Source organism: Notothenia rossii, assembly GCF_949606895.1.
Source record: "Notothenia rossii genome assembly, chromosome: 1".
NCBI lineage: Eukaryota > Metazoa > Chordata > Actinopteri > Perciformes > Nototheniidae > Notothenia > Notothenia rossii.
Window position 1 is genome coordinate 17784578 of NC_136912.1, and position 21639 is coordinate 17806216.

Sequence of the window (21639 nt, forward strand, 5' to 3'; positions counted from 1 at the left end):
TGATGGGTGCGTACCGCCCTCTGCTGGTAACACTGGGTAAAGCGTTATAACGAGTGAAACAATTGTAGTATAGTAGTCTGATAATAGTCATGGGCGTGACTGTTAGAAAAATTGGTGGGGACTATTTCGCCACATTTAACATCACCATAGCAGAAGACAAAATACGTCCCTCCCCTGTTTGTTGAACCTCGAGCACCTGCATGATGACAAACCAATGCATTGACCTCTGAACCACCAATATGTTTATCTCCCAACTATAGGCCTAAATGTGATGTGATTTGGAGTGAATTTGTACCATTATAACCACAACGAGCTAACAACTATGGAAGATAGAACCTGATTTAAGAAAAACATAAATACAGGAATAAATACACTACAGGAATACAAAAAATACAAGAATAAATACATCTGAACAAATATACGAATGTATACATTAAATAATAAAACTTGAGAATAAAACAGAACACACATTATTATATTTCTTTAATGTATTTCTACATTTATTTTCACTTAAATGTATATATTTATTAATTTTCACACAATGTTGTTTTGCTTGGTAGCCTTGTATTCTGTGGATACGAAAACATTATAACAAATGTACTTTCAATTGCTCTGAAAGTTTCAACAAGTGCACGTGTCTTTAACAATATTTTTGAGTTGCTATCATGTTTTATTTCACTTCATCTGACCAGTCCCATTTGTATTTGGAAGCTTTGTGTCAAGTTTTACACAAGGAGAAACACAGTGACCCTTCCCTCTTCAATAATTATTTTATAAGCTTACAACACCGGAAATTATGGCGTATTCCTGTTCTGTCTAAACTGAAATCCCCTGAGACAAAAGTATAATTTGTAATATTGGGCTAAATAAATAAACTTTGATTGACTTTGATTGATGGAATTGGCACTTCCGAGCTCTCAAGAGCCAGATATAAATGTTTATTGGCGTAAAAAATTGTGTTGCTATTAAAGGTTTTGTTACTATCTAATACTCAGTAACAGGAGTTTAAGGTGTGATTTTTAACAGGTTTGAGAACACATTTAACAAGCAGCACAATACACACTAGTTTTGGTTTTCATGAGTTATAGAGCCATTACTTTTTCACAGATCCAGAATATTTGCAGTTCACATCATTCCAGTTGTTTTCCTTTTCAAAAAACCTTATTTCTCCACAATCTTCATCTTTTACTTCATGTTTGTTGGGCTCCCCATCTTGCCATGGCTGAAACCAAACCACAAATAATGTGTTCTTAATAGAAAGCACAAACAAATAAGCATGTAGTCAAATTAAACCTCATTTGCGACAGTAAAAGATGATGTACACCTGGAAACATTTAGTCACAAATTCAAAGAAATGACTGAACTGAAGACGTATTTTTCCTACAATGAATGAACAACTGAACCTTGTCTCCAGTGCGGTCCCATCCACCCATCTCCAAGTCCCATTTGACTCTCTGTTGATAAGTCCAATCCATGTGGGCTGTTTGAAGCACCTCGCAAATTCCTTTTTTACAGCAAGAGAAATAAACAATAATAAACATATATAACATATAAACAACCCTCCACCTTGGCGAGGACTACCCTCATATGTCTCAGAGACAGATTTCATGCTCTTACACACCTGTTCTTCTTTGCTGTTAATAATGATCAGGTCTGCATCTCTTTGCTGACAGTCATCTCTACTCTCCTTCCAGGACTTTTGAATAGCAGGAATGTAATAGAAACTGTGGTTGAAATACACCCATCCTTGTTGGGACTAATGATCTAACAAGATAACACATTTGAAGAAAAAATCAGAGTGAAACAAATGAGAGAAGATACATTTAGAAAACCTTTGTATGATATATTTTAGTTTCCATGTTACAAAGCTGTATAATAAGTCTCATTCTCAATACTTACCAAGAGTACTCAGCTTCCTCTTTAAATCTTCTCCCTCAAATTATTGCATTCCTCGACCATAACTATCTGAAAGAGAAGGAAGGTGTGTCTGTGTTACTGCAGTAAACACCGAAGTTAGGATCTCATGCACAACTTAAAAAATGTCAGATCACTCACAGAAAGAAAGACGCAGGGAAATGTTAAGAGCAGCTTGCAGGACACACAGGAGTCCGAAGCTAACCACAACCAGTCTCATGAGTTTGGTGTCTGTGCAGAAAACAGACACACACATCCAACATTACCAGGATTATTAGTCAGCCAGGCGTGATATTGGGTTACTTAAACCCTTAATTTTTATTAATGTACATGGATGAAATAGATTAAAAATAACTTCATATTTAGTTTGTAGCCTATTTACGGAATTTCTTCTGAGCAAAACCCCACCTGATTCTGACAAACAGGAACACAAATACTTTATGATACTGTTAGACAACCTCAAAAGTTACTTACTCCTGGACAAAGCATCAGGGATATCTTCATAGTCCAAAGTCATCTCTGCCTTACAAAACAAACTCCAAAATATTTGACCCTCCAAAGTATGACAAACGTGTGAAACGTGTTTCCAGAGAGCTGCAGCGAGGTGTCAGCTGCCTCTTCTTCTTCTTCTTCTTTATTTTTGATGACCACAACATATCACTTATCTTCTGTGTTTTTATGCAACTTACATTATTATAACCACTTCCTCGTTTCTTGCAAACTCAAGACCGTTTCCACCATAGATTCGTATCAATTAAAAAATAAATAGGTCATCAAGGTCATCAGGAAGCATAAACGCCCACATTGTTCAGGCTTTGAAACAACACTTAACTGTAGTCATAAAATGGTTTAAATGTGGCAATTTGAAGTATTACAATTCATTTCTTAATTTTTCTTAAACTTGTATACAAAAACATAATTTCGTTATGCTTGGGAATTGTAAACAAGTTATTTCTACAGTAATGTTGGGCATTTAAACATTGGGTTTATGGAGATTGACTTGCTTTTAGAGCCAGCATAAAGTCGCTGTTTGAAAAACTTCATACTAATAATGAACATTTGATTAATACACCAAGTATTAATGTGGGAAATATTGAAGAAATATCTCTTACTATTTAAAGGGAGCTTTAAAGTGAATGACTTCAACAATTGTTTTAAGTAAACACCCTAGTCCAAACTAACTAAAATAAAGTCAAATGAATAAAACACAAAGGAGGCAAAACATGAAAACAGTGCTCAGTACAGAAGAAGATATTTTTGATAACAATAACATATTATACTTAAATATATTATTACAAATGAACTTGAGACTAAGATATTGATTTTGTCCATGCTTGTCTACGTTGTTGTTCATGTTTATTTAAAACTGAAACTCCAAATTGTTTGACGAGGATATCTGACTTACCAGGCGCTGCAGCAGGCACCTTGAAGTCTTCAAAAGAACGGCGGGATGCAGCGTTCCTGGCTGAAACATCTTCAAAGTTTTCGTATATCGAGGAGAGCTCATGTTCTTCTTCAAGGGAAACCATCTCTTTAGTCTAGCCTCTGCAGAGAGCTGATGATGTTTTCTTTAAATGGCGCTAAGTTATGATCTTACTTTATTTTATGACTTTCTCAGCATACACCTAACATTCTCTCACACCCTCTACTTCCTCATTTTTGAGTACTTTGCCTTTGCTCCTCCAATCATAACTAGCTGCTTTTAATGATGCTCAATTTGTAACCTGTGCAGATCCTACTTTTTGATTTGTATTAAATTATGACTTGGCTTTACTTTAATGAAGCATGATATTGATCTTTTACAAATATTAATTCCAATTTTAAATCTTATTTTTCTGATATAAAAACCATCCATTTTGGCGTGAAACCAAAAGTCAGTTGAAAAAGAATTAAGTAATACAATCAACAAAGTATTGTGTTTAGTTCTCTGTATTTTGCCTGTGACTTTAACATTACATAATGGGGTTATGCTGCATCTCATAAAATGCAGCATTGCACTGTCAAGGTCCAATAATAATTGTATAGTTGGGGCTGAAGTGCTTTAGTGCCACCTGCTGGATTAATAAATGAATGGAGAAGGTGTTTTCACTTACAGTTTTTCTCAATCGCTAAACCCACTTTTTAGAATCTAAATTCATTTCTTCAAAACAAGAGCATAGCCATCTAAACAGAAACACACTTGCCATAACTCTGAATATCTTTTGCAAAATGCACTTACATGACCAAAACTGAAAATACTGGTCACAAAAAAGAATAAGTCGATCGAAACAGAACAAATTGTCCTCTAATGAGACAAATGTGTTTTCATAACTGAAACTCCGGTCACCATAATAACCCATTCTACCATAACAATATACATTTCTTGCAAAGTGCTCTAAGGCACTCAAAACTAAAAATACCCCTTCCAAAACCAGATACCTTCTCCAAAAACAAACATTTGTCAGCTCATGAGAAGACTATTTGAACAGTCATTACTAAGTGGCACACTAAATACTGACTACAATCATCAATACACAAACCTCAAGCTATCGATATTGGAAACTGAACGGAAAACTGACAAGTTGGGAGAAACAAACTTACATATAGGAAAAACAGAGTCTTACTGTAACTATGCCATTGTTTTTATTGTCTCATTTTCAGAAGAGCACCGTAACAGAAACAAAAGACGAATAGCAATACACTGGAAAAAAATAACATGGGTAAATGATGTAAATCAGCAGTAAAGCAGAGAATGAGATCTATATAACTTTACTGATCTGCTCTTTGGCGTCTGTCTGGCCACATAGCCTCATCTACGTCACAGCGTATGTCTTCCCTTGCAAGGCAGCGTGGGAAATATCTCCTTGCGTGTCGACACCACCCTTGACAGGATTCCGCAGAGATGTCCCGACAGCCAGCATTCATTGCGTCCAAAAGGGGCATTCTGTCATGAGGATGATGGTCATAAACCTTCCATCTCCAGGCAGAGAAGAACTCCTCAATGGGGTTTAGAAATGGGGAGTATGGAGGGAGGAACTCCATGGCCATGTGTGGATGAGCCTCAAACCATGCCCTCACGTCACGAGAGTGGTGGAATGCCACATTGTCCCATATGACCACGTGAACCGACCTCACTTGATCCCTCTCTTCTGGTGGCACAAGTCCGTCATACAGGACATCCAGGAAGGCAAGGACACGTTGCGTGTTATATGCTCCCATTAAAGGGATGTGAGCAATGACGCCTTGTGTCGAGATAGCCGCACACAATGTTATGTTTCCTCCCCTTTGGCCTGGAACAAAGACTGTCGCTCTTTGCCCAATAAGGTTCCTCCCACGTCTCCTCACTTTGGAGAGGTTGAAGCCTGCTTCATCCACATATACAAAAACATGTGGTAATGCATTGCCTTCCAGCTCCATCATTCGCTAAAGAAAATGAAACAAACAGAGGACCGTTTTACATTACTGTAAGCAGTCAGACATACTAAAAATATAGGCAAGCCATCAGTGTGATTGAGGTCCTTACCTGTACATACCGGTGCCTTAACTCCTTCACACGGTCAGAGTTGCGTTCAAAAGGAACCTTATAGATCTGTTTCATTCTGAGGTGTTGCCTCTTTAACACCCGGTCAATGGTTGCAACACTTATAGACTGAATGTTACTGAAGACATCCTGGTCTGCAATTATTCTGGCCTGAATCTCCCTTAAGCGGATTTCATTGTTGGCCACAACCATATCAACAATGGCAGACTCTTGTTCTGGAGTAAAGGCCTTTCGTCTGCCACCAGAGCGGGGTGCTCTTTCAGTTCTATCAATAAATATTTGAGAATGTTATGTACTGTAATATAAAAACAGTGATCGAAACCTACATCAAAATAGAAATGCATGAAGTGCTGTAAAAAAGGGTTACAGTAGCTTACCTATTTTCGTGCCTGAAGATCCTAATAATGGATGCCACTGTTGATCTCGGTATATTGGGCTGAACCCTTTGGCCAGCCTCACTGAGGGACATGCCATGGTTTATGACGTGGTCCACAATAGTTGCACGGGTGTTGTCCGAAACTACTGTTCGCATTGGTCCCCTTTCAACTCTTCCACCACGCATACGTACAGCCCTCCCTCTTCCTCTCTGAACATGAGGGTTCCCTCTTCCTCTCTGAACATCAGCTCTCCCTCTTCCTCTCTGAACATCAGCTCTCCCTCTTCCTCTCTGAACATCAGCCCTCCCTCTTCCTCGCTGAACAACAGGGTTCCTTCTTCCTCTCAGAGCTCCTCTACCTACTCGATCAGCCATTTTGTTTACACAAACATCTTACTGAAGTGAGGGAGGTCTTTTATAGGATTCTCACTAATTACAATTACTATAGGAAATTCATTGATGTCAGCTGTGAGCAATTCATTTACATGGAAGTGAAGTACTCAATTCACCCCAATACAAAAAAAAACATTTCTCAATGTGCAAAAAGGAAAAGACCACAATTACTGACTGTAAAAATGTTGTATCAGCTATAGCTAATCCTCCCCATATGAACATCTCAAAGACCTATGCAAGTCATATCAACACTATTATAGCTTTACCGGCACCATTTAAAAAAATATTTTAAGTACAGTCATGCAAATTCTATCATGTAAATGTTTTCAATGTAACATCATTACTGTAAGGTATACAGTACATTCCATGGAGTTACCTTTTTCAATGGGGTGATTGACTGATAACAAGTGTTAATATTTTGCACATCAAGTGTCAATTAGTGTAGCTATGGTCTAAGTTTATGAGGAAGTGTTATCCACTGTGAGAAGATTATTTGTTGTTTTGTAGACATGAGTTACACAACAGATTTTTGATCTTTGTGTAGAGAATTGTAACTTCAGTTAGAGAATTGTGTGATCTGTTTTGCAAAACACTGCTTAGCATCTGCATTTTGTGTGATATCAATGAGAAATGGTATACTGTTGTAGAGAAATGGTTTTCTGTTTCGATGGCTGTGCTGTTGGTTTGATGAAAGGAATTTTGATTCTAAATAGTGGGTTTAGCGATTGAGAAAAACTGTAACAATCTGCTTCAGTTTCAGGGTCCTATATTGTGCTTGCCGGCTCACTCTCAGACTGTTGTGGTTTAAAAGGACACTTGACAAATACAAACCATTGTTGAAGCTACGATGGTTAATACATTTTTTGTGATATTTGTTTGTTCCTTTCAACACACTCTGGGGGCCCCATGCAGAAGAGACCTGCATGCCCCCCCCCCCCCCCCCCACCACAACACACACACACACACACAGAACTGAAATTATGAAGCTGAAATTATGAAGCTTTTGATAGGCCAGGGGGATTCCCGACATGTCATTGCAGTGTCTTCTACATGGCGAGAAATTAAAGGGGGTTTCATTTTGTCGTCGCTGTGGACCAATGTAATCAACCTTCTTTGGGGGCCCCTATTGGTCCGGGGCCCCAAGCAGTTGCCTGCCTTGCCTGTTGACAAGCTGCGTCGCTGTCCTATACATCCGGACGGCAATATAAAAATCTTGTGTCTTGACAGAAAAAGAACAACATCTAATATCTCTAGCTGTTGTATGAGCTACCTACCTATCTACCTATTGGAATATATATCAAATTGCAATTCTTTTTTTACGCAATATTGTTACTACTGTTTCATTTTCTGAAACTATAACTACAACACTGCATTATCAATTCACATAGTTTAAAACATCATTTTACAATGTATTTATAATTTGTTTTCTACAATTAAAATTACACAATCACATAATTGGTGTGTCTAAAAGATAATTCCATAACTGTTAACTTATTTTATTATTAGCTATCTGACTTTTTTGCATTATGCAACTCAGTCCCTTTTTTGTGATAGAGTAATGAGACAATTGTTAGTTAAGATTTATATTGAATTATAATTCAACCTGCTATTGAAAACACAAAAACACTAATTGGCTTTCTAAACCAGGCGCTGGCAAACAATAAGTACTGATCTGTTTAAATAAAATACCATGAAAGTGTGACTGTCATGTCAACAGATGTAACCAAAATCAAGACTTGGTTATTTTAACATAAACAGGAACCTAGGTAACTTCAAATGTTTTTCTCTGATTTCTTTTTTCACTTTCAGTTCTTATTTCCTTCACAGCTTCTGCTGAATATGGTCAGAGTTTGAAAAAAAAGGAATAGATAATTATTGACATAGCAAAAGGAAGTGAAGTGTTGCAATTATACATCACATTTTTTCCAGCAGTATTCCTCATATAAATTGGACCATATTGCAACTGCAAAGCATCAGTCACAGGAAGGACATCTTGGTGATATTACAGTCTTCCTTAGAAAATACCTAATCCTGATAACAGTCTTGAATAGAGTTACTGAGATCTGGACTTAAGAGCAAACAGCAGAGATGTTTATTTAACAATAAATCAAGGCTTGCTAAACATATTCATCTTTTCATTATTCTTCGAACCAAAGCAGTGAAACAAAATAGATATCTGTTTTTTTTTGTTAAAAGGCTACATTTTCTGCATTGCAAACACAATCAGGTTTTTATATAGAATCAGAAGATGCTGATTACTCTTGCCAATAATGTGTCCATAATGCTTTTATGGTCCTGAGATGTTGTACAGCCTGGTGAGGGTGGGTGCAGAGTTATGGACTTACTTTCTTTTCACAGGTCCAGAAGACTTTAACGTTACAGTTTGCATCATTCCATTGTTTTTCCGCATCATACTGCTTTATATCCCCACAGTTTTCAGATGTTCTACCGTTAGGCTCTTTTGGACCCCAATATCTGAAATGAAAGAAAACAGATAAGCTTTTAATCGGAGAACACAAACGAGAAAGCACAAGGCAGTAATTTCATTTGAATTTGAAATGAAATATGTAAACCTCTCCGCCATTGGAGTCCCATCAACCCATTTCCAGGTCCCCTCAGTCTCCAAATCAGTCAGACCAATCCACATTGTCTCGTTAAATTGGCTTAGGAAATTCTAAAGAGATACACAAACGGTCAACAACAAGTAATACATTTGCCACACACACACACGCACACACACACACACACACACACACACACACACACACACACACACACACACACACACACACACACACACACACACACACACACACACACACACACACACTCACCTTCTCTGCTGTTGATAATCACCAGATCTGCCCCTTTCATTTCTTGTGTGTTATATTGTTTTTACATCGTGTATGTGAGTTTTTCAAGCTGTGGCTATAAGTATGGTTTTATTGTCTTGTATTTTTTACATTTGTTTTATTGTCCTAACGGTTTTGTCTTAATGTATTCATGCTGCTTTTTATATATTTGATGATGTACAGCACTTTGGTCAACTCTGTTGTTTTTACTACTGATAATGTTAATTAAGTAATCAATGATCATATTAGTTTGTTTACCTTTTTTAGGCAAAAAAAAAGCAAGCCAATCAAAATCCATAAGCAATGGCCTCTAAAGTGAATGCAAAGCCTAATCGGCACAATGCTAAGGTGTTTAAGAGCTGGTTTAAAAAACTCTGAAGTTGCTGTAAAGTTGTGTAAGTCTAAACCATAATCTGTGTTGATGCATATCTATCCATATTGATGCATTTTGTTATATTAATTATATGATGTGTACTTTATTGCAGTGTTATATTAAAAGCTGTATATTTGAACTACACTTTACTTGTAAAATGAAAATAAGCAACAACTCTCTGTATAGCACATCAGATCAATGGTCTGTATTTGCTTTATTACAAAGGGGTTTGTCCCAATCAAATTAATTACATTTAAATTGAACATCGTGTTAACACATTTTAAAAACTGAATTATAACATAAAACACACACTATTATTGTTATTTACAGTTTTTCTCAATCGCTAAACCCACTTTTTAGAATCTAAATTCATTTCTTCAAAACAAGAGCATAGCCATCTAAACAGAAACACACTTGCCATAACTCTGAATATCTTTTGCAAAATGCACTTACATGACCAAAACTGAAAATACTGGTCACAAAAAAGAATAAGTCGATCGAAACAGAACAAATTGTCCTCTAATGAGACAAATGTGTTTTCATAACTGAAACTCCGGTCACCATAATAACCCATTCTACCATAACAATATACATTTCTTGCAAAGTGCTCTAAGGCACTCAAAACTAAAAATACCCCTTCCAAAACCAGATACCTTCTCCAAAAACAAACATTTGTCAGCTCATGAGAAGACTATTTGAACAGTCATTACTAAGTGGCACACTAAATACTGACTACAATCATCAATACACAAACCTCAAGCTATCGATATTGGAAACTGAACGGAAAACTGACAAGTTGGGAGAAACAAACTTACATATAGGAAAAACAGAGTCTTACTGTAACTATGCCATTGTTTTTATTGTCTCATTTTCAGAAGAGCACCGTAACAGAAACAAAAGACGAATAGCAATACACTGGAAAAAAATAACATGGGTAAATGATGTAAATCAGCAGTAAAGCAGAGAATGAGATCTATATAGCTTTACTGATCTGCTCTTTGGCGTCTGTCTGGCCACATAGCCTCATCTACGTCACAGCGTATGTCTTCCCTTGCAAGGCAGCGTGGGAAATATCTCCTTGCGTGTCGACACCACCCTTGACAGGATTCCGCAGAGATGTCCCGACAGCCAGCATTCATTGCGTCCAAAAGGGGCATTCTGTCATGAGGATGATGGTCATAAACCTTCCATCTCCAGGCAGAGAAGAACTCCTCAATGGGGTTTAGAAATGGGGAGTATGGAGGGAGGAACTCCATGGCCATGTGTGGATGAGCCTCAAACCATGCCCTCACGTCACGAGAGTGGTGGAATGCCACATTGTCCCATATGACCACGTGAACCGACCTCACTTGATCCCTCTCTTCTGGTGGCACAAGTCCGTCATACAGGACATCCAGGAAGGCAAGGACACGTTGCGTGTTATATGCTCCCATTAAAGGGATGTGAGCAAGGACGCCTTGTGTCGAGATAGCCGCACACAATGTTATGTTTCCTCCCCTTTGGCCTGGAACAAAGACTGTCGCTCTTTGCCCAATAAGGTTCCTCCCACGTCTCCTCACTTTGGAGAGGTTGAAGCCTGCTTCATCCACATATACAAAAACATGTGGTAATGCATTGCCTTCCAGCTCCATCATTCGCTAAAGAAAATGAAACAAACAGAGGACCGTTTTACATTACTGTAAGCAGTCAGACATACTAAAAATATAGGCAAGCCATCAGTGTGATTGAGGTCCTTACCTGTACATACCGGTGCCTTAACTCCTTCACACGGTCAGAGTTGCGTTCAAAAGGAACCTTATAGATCTGTTTCATTCTGAGGTGTTGCCTCTTTAACACCCGGTCAATGGTTGCAACACTTATAGACTGAATGTTACTGAAGACATCCTGGTCTGCAATTATTCTGGCCTGAATCTCCCTTAAGCGGATTTCATTGTTGGCCACAACCATATCAACAATGGCAGACTCTTGTTCTGGAGTAAAGGCCTTTCGTCTGCCACCAGAGCGGGGTGCTCTTTCAGTTCTATCAATAAATATTTGAGAATGTTATGTACTGTAATATAAAAACAGTGATCGAAACCTACATCAAAATAGAAATGCATGAAGTGCTGTAAAAAAGGGTTACAGTAGCTTACCTATTTTCGTGCCTGAAGATCCTAATAATGGATGCCACTGTTGATCTCGGTATATTGGGCTGAACCCTTTGGCCAGCCTCACTGAGGGACATGCCATGGTTTATGACGTGGTCCACAATAGTTGCACGGGTGTTGTCCGAAACTACTGTTCGCATTGGTCCCCTTTCAACTCTTCCACCACGCATACGTACAGCCCTCCCTCTTCCTCTCTGAACATGAGGGTTCCCTCTTCCTCTCTGAACATCAGCTCTCCCTCTTCCTCTCTGAACATCAGCTCTCCCTCTTCCTCTCTGAACATCAGCCCTCCCTCTTCCTCGCTGAACAACAGGGTTCCTTCTTCCTCTCAGAGCTCCTCTACCTACTCGATCAGCCATTTTGTTTACACAAACATCTTACTGAATTGAGGGAGGTCTTTTATAGGATTCTCACTAATTACAATTACTATAGGAAATTCATTGATGTCAGCTGTGAGCAATTCATTTACATGGAAGTGAAGTACTCAATTCACCCCAATACAAAAAAAAACATTTCTCAATGTGCAAAAAGGAAAAGACCACAATTACTTGACTGTAAAAATGTTGTATCAGCTATAGCTAATCCTCCCCATATGAACATCTCAAAGACCTATGCAAGTCATATCAACACTATTATAGCTTTACCGGCACCATTTAAAAAATATTTTACAGTTTTTCTCAATCGCTAAACCCACTATTTAGAATCAAAATTCCTTTCATCAAACAACAGCACAGCCATCGAAACAGAAAACATTTCTCTACAACAGTATACCATTTATCATTGATATCACACAAAATGCAGATGCTAAGCAGTGTTTTGCAAAACAGATCAAACAATTCTCGAACTGAAGTTACAATTCTCTACACAAAGATCAAAAATCTTTTGTGTAACTCATGTCTACAAAACAAAAATAATCTTCTCACAGTGGATAACACTTCCTCATAAACTTAGACCATAGCTACACTAATTGACACTTGATGTGCAAAATATGAACACTTGTTATCAGTCAATCACCCCATTGAAAAAGGTAAACTCCATGGAATGTACTGTATACCTTACAGTAATGATGTTACATTGAAAACATTTACATGATAGAATTTGCATGACTGTACTTAAAATATTTTTTTAAATGGTGCCGGTAAAGCTATAATAGTGTTGATATGACTTGCATAGCTCTTTTGAGATGTTCATATGGGGAGGATTAGCTATAGCTGATACAAAGTTTTTACAGTCAGTAATTGTGGTCCTTTCCTTTTTGCACATTGAGAAATGTTTTTTTTTGTATTGGGGTGAATTGAGTACTTCACTTCCATGTAATGAATTGCTCACAGCTGACATCAATGAATTTCTCTATAGTAATTGTAATTACTGTAGTGAGAATCCTATAAAAAGATCTCCCTCACTTCAGTAAGATGTTTGTCAAGGGTGGTGTCGACACGCAAGGAGATATTTCCCACGCTGCCTTGCAAGGGAAGACATACGCTGTGACGTAGATGAGGCTAATGTGGCTGGCCAGACAGACGGCAAAGAGCAGATCAGTAAAGCTATATAGATCTCATTCTCTGCTTTACTGCTGATTTACATCATTTACCCATGTTATGTTTTTTCCAGTGTATTGCTATTCATCTTTTGTTTCTGTTACGGTGCTCTTCTGAAAATGAGACATAAAAACAATGACATAGTTACAGTAACACACTGTTTTTCCTATATGTAAGTTTGTTTCTCCCAACTTGTTAGTTTTCCGTTCAGTTTCCAATATCGATAGCTTGAGGTTTGTGTATTGATGATTGTAGTCAGTATTTAGTGTGCCACTTAGCAATGACTGTTCAAATAGTCTTCTAATGAGCTGACAAATGTTTGTTTTTGGAGAAGGTATCTGGTTTTGGAAGGGGTATTTTTAGTTTTGAGTGCCTTAGAGCACTTTGCAAGAAATGTATATTGTTATGGTAGAATGTGTTGTTATGGTGACCGGAGTTTCAGTTAAGAAAACACATTTGTCTCATTAAAGGACAATTTGATCTGTTTCGATCGACTTATTCTTTTTTGTGACCAGTATTTTCAGTTTTGGTCATGTAAGTGCATTTTGCAAAAGATATTCAGAGTTATGGCAAGTGTGTTTCTGTTTAGATGGCTATGTTCTTGTTTTGAAGAAATGAATTTTGATTCTAAAAAGTGGGTTTAGCGATTGAGAAAAACTGTAAGTACAGTCATGCAAATTCTATCATGTAAATGTTTTCAATGTAACATCATTACTGTAAGGTATACAGTACATTCCATGGAGTTACCTTTTTCAATGGGGTGATTGACTGATAACAAGTGTTCATATTTTGCACATCAAGTGTCAATTAGTGTAGCTATGGTCTAAGTTTATGAGGAAGTGTTATCCACTGTGAGAAGATTATTTGTTGTTTTGTAGACATGAGTTACACAACAGATTTTTGATCTTTGTGTAGAGAATTGTAACTTCAGTTAGAGAATTGTGTGATCTGTTTTGCAAAACACTGCTTAGCATCTGCATTTTGTGTGATATCAATGAGAAATGGTATACTGTTGTAGAGAAATGGTTTTCTGTTTCGATGGCTGTGCTGTTGGTTTGATGAAAGGAATTTTGATTCTAAATAGTGGGTTTAGCGATTGAGAAAAACTGTATTTATTTTTGTAAACATACATTTAACCAGGTAAGTACTGTTAAGATCAGAACATCTCTATTCAAGGGGAAACCTTAGTTCACACTAAGGCATAGTTATATTATAGTTAATGACGGGTATGGCAAAGGCTAGAAAGTTGTAGCAGAAGCAGCCGCGCCGAGAATGCAAAGTGACTCGAACGCAGCCATGCACTTACATAAATATGAACATTATGCAACATTAACCAAACATAAACATATGATAATAAATACTATTCTTCGCTGCCTAAAACTGCAAAACCTCTCTTGTTCTTCATGGTTTGAACTTCGAAGTCAAATGGTCTCTTAATGTTCACAACTCGCTTGCTGTTACAACCTCTGCTGCAGCTTTTACGTATTGATTCTTGTGTACTTTTGACTTTTATTCACAATTCACGCATTTCTTTTAAATTCCAAAGAAAATCATAATTATTGTTGTTTATCAGTGACACATAATGCAAAGACATTTCATGTTTTTCAATTTGTTATTATCTAAATGACTATACTCTACCCTTATTTATCTGCATCTGAACTGGTTATCTCTGTACTTATTAGTTTGACAATTTTGAAAAATATCACTTACAGTTTGACCATATTCACAAACTCTGAATTATTTTTAAAAGGAAAAAAGAAATAGGAAAGCATCCATCCATACAAAATTGCACTTCCCTCTATACTTTGAGAACTGCTCTTCATCAACAGGACTTGGAGAAGAGCCAAGTCCTATTGGTGAAAATAAATGTTGCAACATTAATTTCTCATATCACTTACAAAAAAAAAGTGACCTGTTTGTCAAATGCAACTCAGTCTATTTTATAGTGAGGGATTCATCGGAAAACTCTGACTTTGTTTTTGAAAATAAAATTAAATCATTACATCTCTACGACACAACACTATGACGTGATTTCAAGTCGGCATGATTGAAATAAGACAATCTAAAAGCAGGCGGCCAATATTATAACCTCAAAAGCAGAGAAAAGACACATTTAGAAATTGCAATTACATTTTTTTAATAATCCTAAATATGAGACATGACGTGACTCCAGATATCTACGTGAGACCTCCACCTGAGACCCCACCTGGACCTACACATTTGAATTTAGGCTGAAAATGAGAAATTCAACTTGTTCCTGTTTTTTCATCATCGTTTTGTGGGACTAGATATGGAGTTATGCCAATCTCTTCTCACATATCCATGCATTTGTATTATCACTGCAATGGCTATCTGTCCAGCTTATTCTTGCAACATCGTAATATATTTGAGCGCAGTCTTCGTCCCGCTTCGAAGTTCCATTTGGCTCACCGGTGTACCAGTAGCTGAAACCCCCAAAGGAAAAATAATAATACATTTCAACCTGACATCAACTCAAATCAAAATGCTTTATTATTGATAGAGATAGAATAATAAATATCTATCCTATGTCTGGTTTGTTATCTGACATGAAATAAGCTTTTAAAGGACATCACAAAATGTAGTTGTGTTCAGAGAGGTTGGTAGGTTACTAATATACAAATAATTTCTCACTAATGTGAAAATAACATAATTATGACATGAAGCTGCAGAGCGAGTGTCTGTCACAGCTCACCTTGACAATATAAAAGTGAAATAATGAGTGAACCTTGTGGTCAGCAGAGTCCCATCGACCCACTTCCATCTGCCCTCTGTCTCTCGGTCAGTGAGTCCAATCCAAACCTTCTTAAGAAAACTTGCTATGTAGTCCTTGTTGTGGAGAGAAAAACGCCACAATAATGTATAAACCGTGACATGCTGTCAACCACTTCTGTGACACACACGCACACACACACACACACACACACACACACACACACACACACACACACACACACACACACACACACACACACACACACACACACACACACACACACACACACACACACACACACACACACACACACACACACACACACACACACACACACACACTTACCTCTTCTTCTCTGCTGTTGACAATCACCAGATCTGCCCCTTTTTGAAGACAGTCATCCCTACTCTCTTGCCAGTTTTTCTGGATAGCAGAAATGGTATAGAGACTACCACTGAAGTACATCCATCCTTGATAAGAATAGTGGAAAACAGAAAGAAGGATAAAACCTTAATACATAAATTACCAGATGATTAATCTACTATATCAAGTGCCAAGGTGGTATCTACCGTATGACAAATCTGAATGTTTGCCCACAGGCAGAACAATTGATTTCATTATCATACTTACCCAAGGGTGTCAGATTTTTCTTCAGAACGTCTCTTTCCTTAGCCAGGTTTATGTTAGTTGCCACCATTTCTGAAAAATAAATTCTATTGTGATGTTTGTTTCCTTTTACTGTAATACTGAACAAAAAGCTTTTAGGGAACTTTGCTGAAAGCTGTAATTTTGAGTGAGAAGTTATTATTTTCAAAAGAATCAGGTTAGTGGTAGTTTGTTTTGTCGTTTACATTTACCATGAAAAGATTATTGTATTCCCTCTTACAGCTACAAAAGAGCTGAGGTGTTATCAATGACAAACCTTAAATGATTTCCCAGAGGGTCTATGAGCAAAGATAGACCATTTATGAATTTTCTGACCACTTGGGGTAGTTCAAATCGTTTTTTCTTTTTCTCACTTCAGTGTTCTGCCTGAGAAAGTACACCTTTATTTCTTTCATATTCACCACCAATGTAATATACCATATACCCCTTCCGATCAAAAATCTGATAATTGCAGTAGTTTCATCTTAATACTTACCGAGGTTGATTCTCTTCAACTTGTCTCTCCTTAGTCAGGGAGTTTTGCTGTGAAACTGTCATTTTCAATTTTGCCTTCAGATCTAAAACAGAATTCCCAATGTCCATTATGTTAATCTATCAATGATAATGTATTGATCCATGTTTCCTTTTGTTATTCCAACACCATATCATGTTTACCGGAAATTCATTCTGCTAAACTGTCCTGTTCTCATTATTTTCAACAGAACCATATCAGTAATAGAGTATATGTTTAGTTCAGTTACGTATATTTGTGAAGAAAATAAATATTGTGATCACCGTTATCAACAACAGCTGTGTCCTCTGTTTGAATGTGTAAGATAAGTAATTTTAATTTAAAACGTTAAAAAAATGAACAATCATTATCAACAGAATGTGAAGAGCTTACGATGTTGAGGTTACTTCAAAAACATCTATATGTTATTTTGCAGAGCTAACTGACTAGCCGCTGCCCGTTGTTCAGCATGCATGTTTCTTGATGTTTGTATCTTTATGGTTTATTGCACCTATTGTATGTTGCTTTGGATAAAAGCCTCAGATAAATTAAATAACATTGTGTTACCTAATGTGATATTCAGTACTGATTAGGTACGATATACCCCTTCAGATCAAACCCCTGATTATTGTAGTTGTTGCACTACTAAACACTGGTAATAATCACATTAATTATGTGACCGTCTATGTGTCATGTTTCCTGTAGATATTTAATTGCTATTTTTATTGCACTTTTAAGTGTACAGTTTTACTAATATGCTGCTGTGTTTATTGTATGTTTGTAACTCTGGCACAACAATTTCCTTCGAAGTTAATAAAGTCTTATCTTATCTTATCTTATCTTTCATCTCAATACTTACCAAGGTTGATTCTCTTCAACTTGTCTCGCTCTTCAGTCAGGGAGTTTTGCTCTGAAACTTCAATTGTATTGAAGAGGTTAACAACAAAATGTGATTATGTGTCCAAATAAACATATGATTGAATGTAAAAACTAAATGTCTGAGCTGGCTTTGTTGAAAATTAAGCAAAACTTATACTTCAGTAAAAAAAAGAAAAAAAGAAGCAAGTAACGCTTTGAAAAGGGCAGTTGTTTCATTCCTTTCCCTGAGTCATATATTAAACATTTTATTTTGTATTTCTGATCCTATATGACTGAGGCTGTGAGACTCATAGTAATGTTTTGAACGAACTTGATAAATGATTTGCTATTCTCAAGTTTCATTGCTGCTTATCTGACAATTGCACACTTTCCTGATGTACAGTGATACGTTTCTCAAAAGCAATCAGGGCAACTAGAGTTTGATACTCAAACCTGGGTGTTGACCATTTGCACCAGAAGTGAGAGGCACAAATTAAGAAGATTTTAAAAGAGCAAAACCGAGAGAAATATAGAGAGCAGCTTGTAGAAAATACAGGAGTCCAAAGCTCAAGTGTCTATTTCACTTCAACAATTGACTTTATCATTGTAACTACCAAAGTTTTCCAGAGTTCTCTTCAGGTCATCTCTCTCCTCAGTCAGGTTTTTGCCACTGGCCTCCAGATCTGAAATAGAATTCCCAATATATGATGTTAATCTATCAATGATAATGGAAGGGTCTTTGTTTACTTTTCTTAATCTAACACCATATCATGTTTTCAGGAAATTCATGCCAAACAATCCTGTTGAATGGACCAGATAAGTATTACGGTATATTGTTTGTTTAGTTCAGTTAATTATATTTGTGAAGAAAAACATATTGTGTTCCCTCTTACAGCCACAAAACAAAGAGCCAAGGCGTTTTCAACAACATCTGTTTCATTTCCTCTTCTTAAATGTGTAAGATAAGCCAGAATTTATAATTGAAACATAAACTTATGAACTATCATTATCAGCAGAATGTGAAGAGCAAAGTGTTGACGTGTCTTCAAAGAGGTTTACGTGTTGCAGAGATTTCTCTAGAAATTACGTGATTAGCATGTTAACTGACTAGCTGGTTACCCGTCAGTTAGAGTTTGTATCTTTATGGTTTATTGCACTTATTGTATGTTGCTTTGGATAAAAGCCTCGGATTAAAAATAATAATATATTGTTACCTAATGTGATATTTAGTACTGATTAAGTACGATATACCCCTTCAGATCAAACCCCTGATTATTGCAGAAGTCTCATCTCAATATTTACCAAGGTTGATTCTCTTCATCTCGTCTCTCTCTTCAGTCACGGAGTTTTGCTGTGAAACTGTCATTTTCAGTGGAGAGGTTACCAACTATGATAATTGGATCAACTGAAGAAAGTATTCACTTTAAAACAAATTAACCGAGTTGGTTTTGATTATAACTATTTCAGAACAATTATTGCTCAATACAATGAATTACAAATACATTCAATCTGAGCACATACTGTTGAAATGAATATTAATCAAATGTCCCTGAGTTGTGTAAATCACTTTTTATATTTAAAATGTTAGGTCATATTGCACACCATAATACACAGTGATGTGTTTTTTCGAAAGTATTCAGAACAAGTGATCGTCATATCTTGCAAAAATAATAATTGAAACAGGGACGGTTATCACTTGCACTGGCTACAGAAGTGAGAGTAACAAATTAAGAAGACTTACTTAGGTAAATGATGAGAGCAGCTTGTAGGATACACAGGAGTCCCAAAATCACAACAACCAGTTTGTACATTTTCATTCCTGTGTGTAGAACCCAGAAACATGAACACACACGGAGGTTTATGGAGGCTGACTTGCACAAACGGCTGTTTGAGAAACCTTACACTTTAAACTGAGATGTTGATTTTGTCTTTAATGTCTCATGCAATATGTATATATACATATATATATATGATAAAAATTAAAAATTAAAAAAATTAATTAAATTAATTTGTTGGATTGGGATTTCTGTCTTACCAGGCGCTGCAGCAGGCACCTTGAAGTCTTCAACAGAGCGGCAGGATGCAGCTTTCTTGGCTGGAACATCTTCAAGGTTTGTGTATATATTGGAGAGCTCTTCTTCAAGGGAAACCATCTCATCAGTTGAGCCTCTGCAGAGTGCTGGTGTTTGTCGAAGTGTCTTCTTTAAAGGCCACTTATTTGTGATCTTCCTTTATTTAATGATTATCTCAGCATACACCTCTAACTCTCTCTCTCTCTCTCTCTCTCACACACTCTCTTCTTCCTTATTTTTGAGTGATTTGCCTTTGTTCCTCAACTCAGTGTTTTATGCTTTGACTGCTGCTCCATGTGCAGATCTTTGGGTACCTCAAAAACATTTTTCCTCCAGGAAGGAAAACTCTACTTTGTCATTACTGATAATTTTAAAGTTAATGAAGTAATTAATGATCACATTAGCTTGTTTACTTTGTTCATCAAAAAAAAAAAGAGACAATCAAAATCCATAAGCAATGGCCTCTAAAGTGAATGCAAAGCTTAATCGGCACAATGCTAAGGTGTTTAAGAGCTGGTTTAAAAAACCCTGAAGTTGCGGTAAAGTTGTGTAAATCTAAATCATAATCTATGTTGATTCATATCTATGCATATTGATGCATTGTGTTGTATTAATTATGTGATGTGTACTTTATTGCGGTTTTGTATTAAGCTATATATTTTAACTACACTATACATATAAAATGAAAATAAGCAACAACCCTCTGTGTAGCACATCAGATATTATAGTTAATGACGAGTATGGCAAAGGCCAGAAAGTTGATACAGAAGAAGCCGCACCGAGATTGCAAAGTGGCTCGAACGCAGCCATGAACTTACATAAATATGAACATTATGCAACATTAACCAGACATAAACATATGATAATAAATACTATTCTTTGTCGCCTAAAACTGCAAAACCACTCTTGTTCTTCCTGGTTTTAAGACAAATGTTCTCTCTTCTTTCTTAATGTTCACAACTCGCTTGCTCATAGCCGTGGGAACATGTTTCAAATGGGGGGTGCTGTGGGGATGACACCAGGGCCGGTTTTGACCAATTTGGCCCTAGGAAAGATTTTAGCTGGCAATGAAAAACCTCTACAAAAGACCAATACACTACAAATAGAGAAACGTATTGATATGGTGGACAGCTTATAGAAAAAGGCTTCAAATGTATTTAGTATTGCATGAACATGTTTTAATTGGTGGGTGGACGTCACATCCTCAAGGGGGTCCGGGGGTACCCCAAACTAGAGACTGATCTAGGGGATACAACTCTAAAACACCCATATGAAAAAGATCGGTTTGCATTTTAATAATCAAATAAGTATGTGAACATATCCAATAACCTACCATAGCCAATAACAACTAAATGTAGGCTAACTTGTTTTATTTTTTTGGTTCATTTATATCTTATTTTATCAGTTAACATTTATTTATTTATGCATATTTTTAAATATCTCCAGTTTTAAACAAACATTTTTGGTTTACTGTCCTATAGTATACATTAGAATGATTTGAAACCTGTTTTTATTTATCCTAATAATTATAAAGGAGTGCCTTGGAAATATTTGTTTACATAAATTGTGATCAAAACGTTTGAGACCCACTGAGATAATTTAGACTAAAGTGAACTATCTAAACACTCAGAGTCCTTTACCTCACTGTGCCTCTCAGTCTGACAGGAGAGCTCTCCCTCCACATTATTGTAGAAACAGCTTCTTAT

At 36.7% G+C, this 21639-nt stretch overlaps 3 protein-coding genes and 1 long non-coding RNA gene across 5 annotated transcripts in view; all 4 read right to left on the bottom strand.

Moving 5' to 3' along the window:
* Positions 1-552: 552 nt before the first annotated feature.
* On the bottom strand, positions 553-1759 carry LOC307040618. The gene is made up of 3 exons (XR_013808541.1): positions 1622-1759; positions 1404-1504; positions 553-1222 (listed from the first exon to the last, which is right to left on the bottom strand). It is a non-coding gene; the product is annotated as an uncharacterized lncRNA (long non-coding RNA).
* Positions 1760-4006: 2247 nt separating this feature from the next.
* On the bottom strand, positions 4007-6947 carry LOC307028229 (uncharacterized protein). The gene is made up of 2 exons (XM_079663083.1): positions 5417-6947; positions 4007-5316 (listed from the first exon to the last, which is right to left on the bottom strand). Exons 1-2 carry the CDS (start codon positions 5624-5626, stop codon positions 4663-4665), a joined length of 864 nt encoding a protein of 287 aa, XP_079519209.1. The 5' UTR covers positions 5627-6947; the 3' UTR covers positions 4007-4662.
* A 3324-nt stretch (positions 6948-10271) lies between these two features.
* LOC307042668 (uncharacterized protein) lies at positions 10272-11929 on the bottom strand. Its single transcript, XM_079686670.1, has 2 exons — positions 11166-11929; positions 10272-11065 (listed from the first exon to the last, which is right to left on the bottom strand). Exons 1-2 carry the CDS (start codon positions 11373-11375, stop codon positions 10412-10414), a joined length of 864 nt encoding a protein of 287 aa, XP_079542796.1. The 5' UTR covers positions 11376-11929; the 3' UTR covers positions 10272-10411.
* Positions 11930-14228: 2299 nt separating this feature from the next.
* LOC307042039 (CD209 antigen-like protein A) overlaps positions 14229-21639 on the bottom strand; it is a 115862-nt gene continuing 108451 nt past the window's right edge. The window contains exons 1-10 of one of the 2 annotated variants that reach the window (XM_079685725.1): positions 19897-20018; positions 19603-19680; positions 19164-19220; positions 18476-18544; positions 17863-17919; positions 16989-17070; positions 16478-16546; positions 16193-16317; positions 15860-15960; positions 14229-15557 (exon numbers count right to left, since the gene is read on the bottom strand). In XM_079685725.1, the coding sequence (XP_079541851.1) occupies positions 15410-15557; positions 15860-15960; positions 16193-16317; positions 16478-16544 (441 nt within the window). In that variant the 5' untranslated portion in view covers positions 16545-16546; positions 16989-17070; positions 17863-17919; ... (2 more) ...; positions 19603-19680; positions 19897-20018 and the 3' untranslated portion in view covers positions 14229-15409. Of the gene's footprint in view, positions 15558-15859; positions 15961-16192; positions 16318-16477; positions 16547-16988; positions 17071-17862; positions 17920-18475; positions 18545-19163; positions 19221-19602; positions 19681-19896; positions 20019-21639 lie in introns of those variants that run through there. The other variant, XM_079685724.1, reaches the window with a different exon arrangement.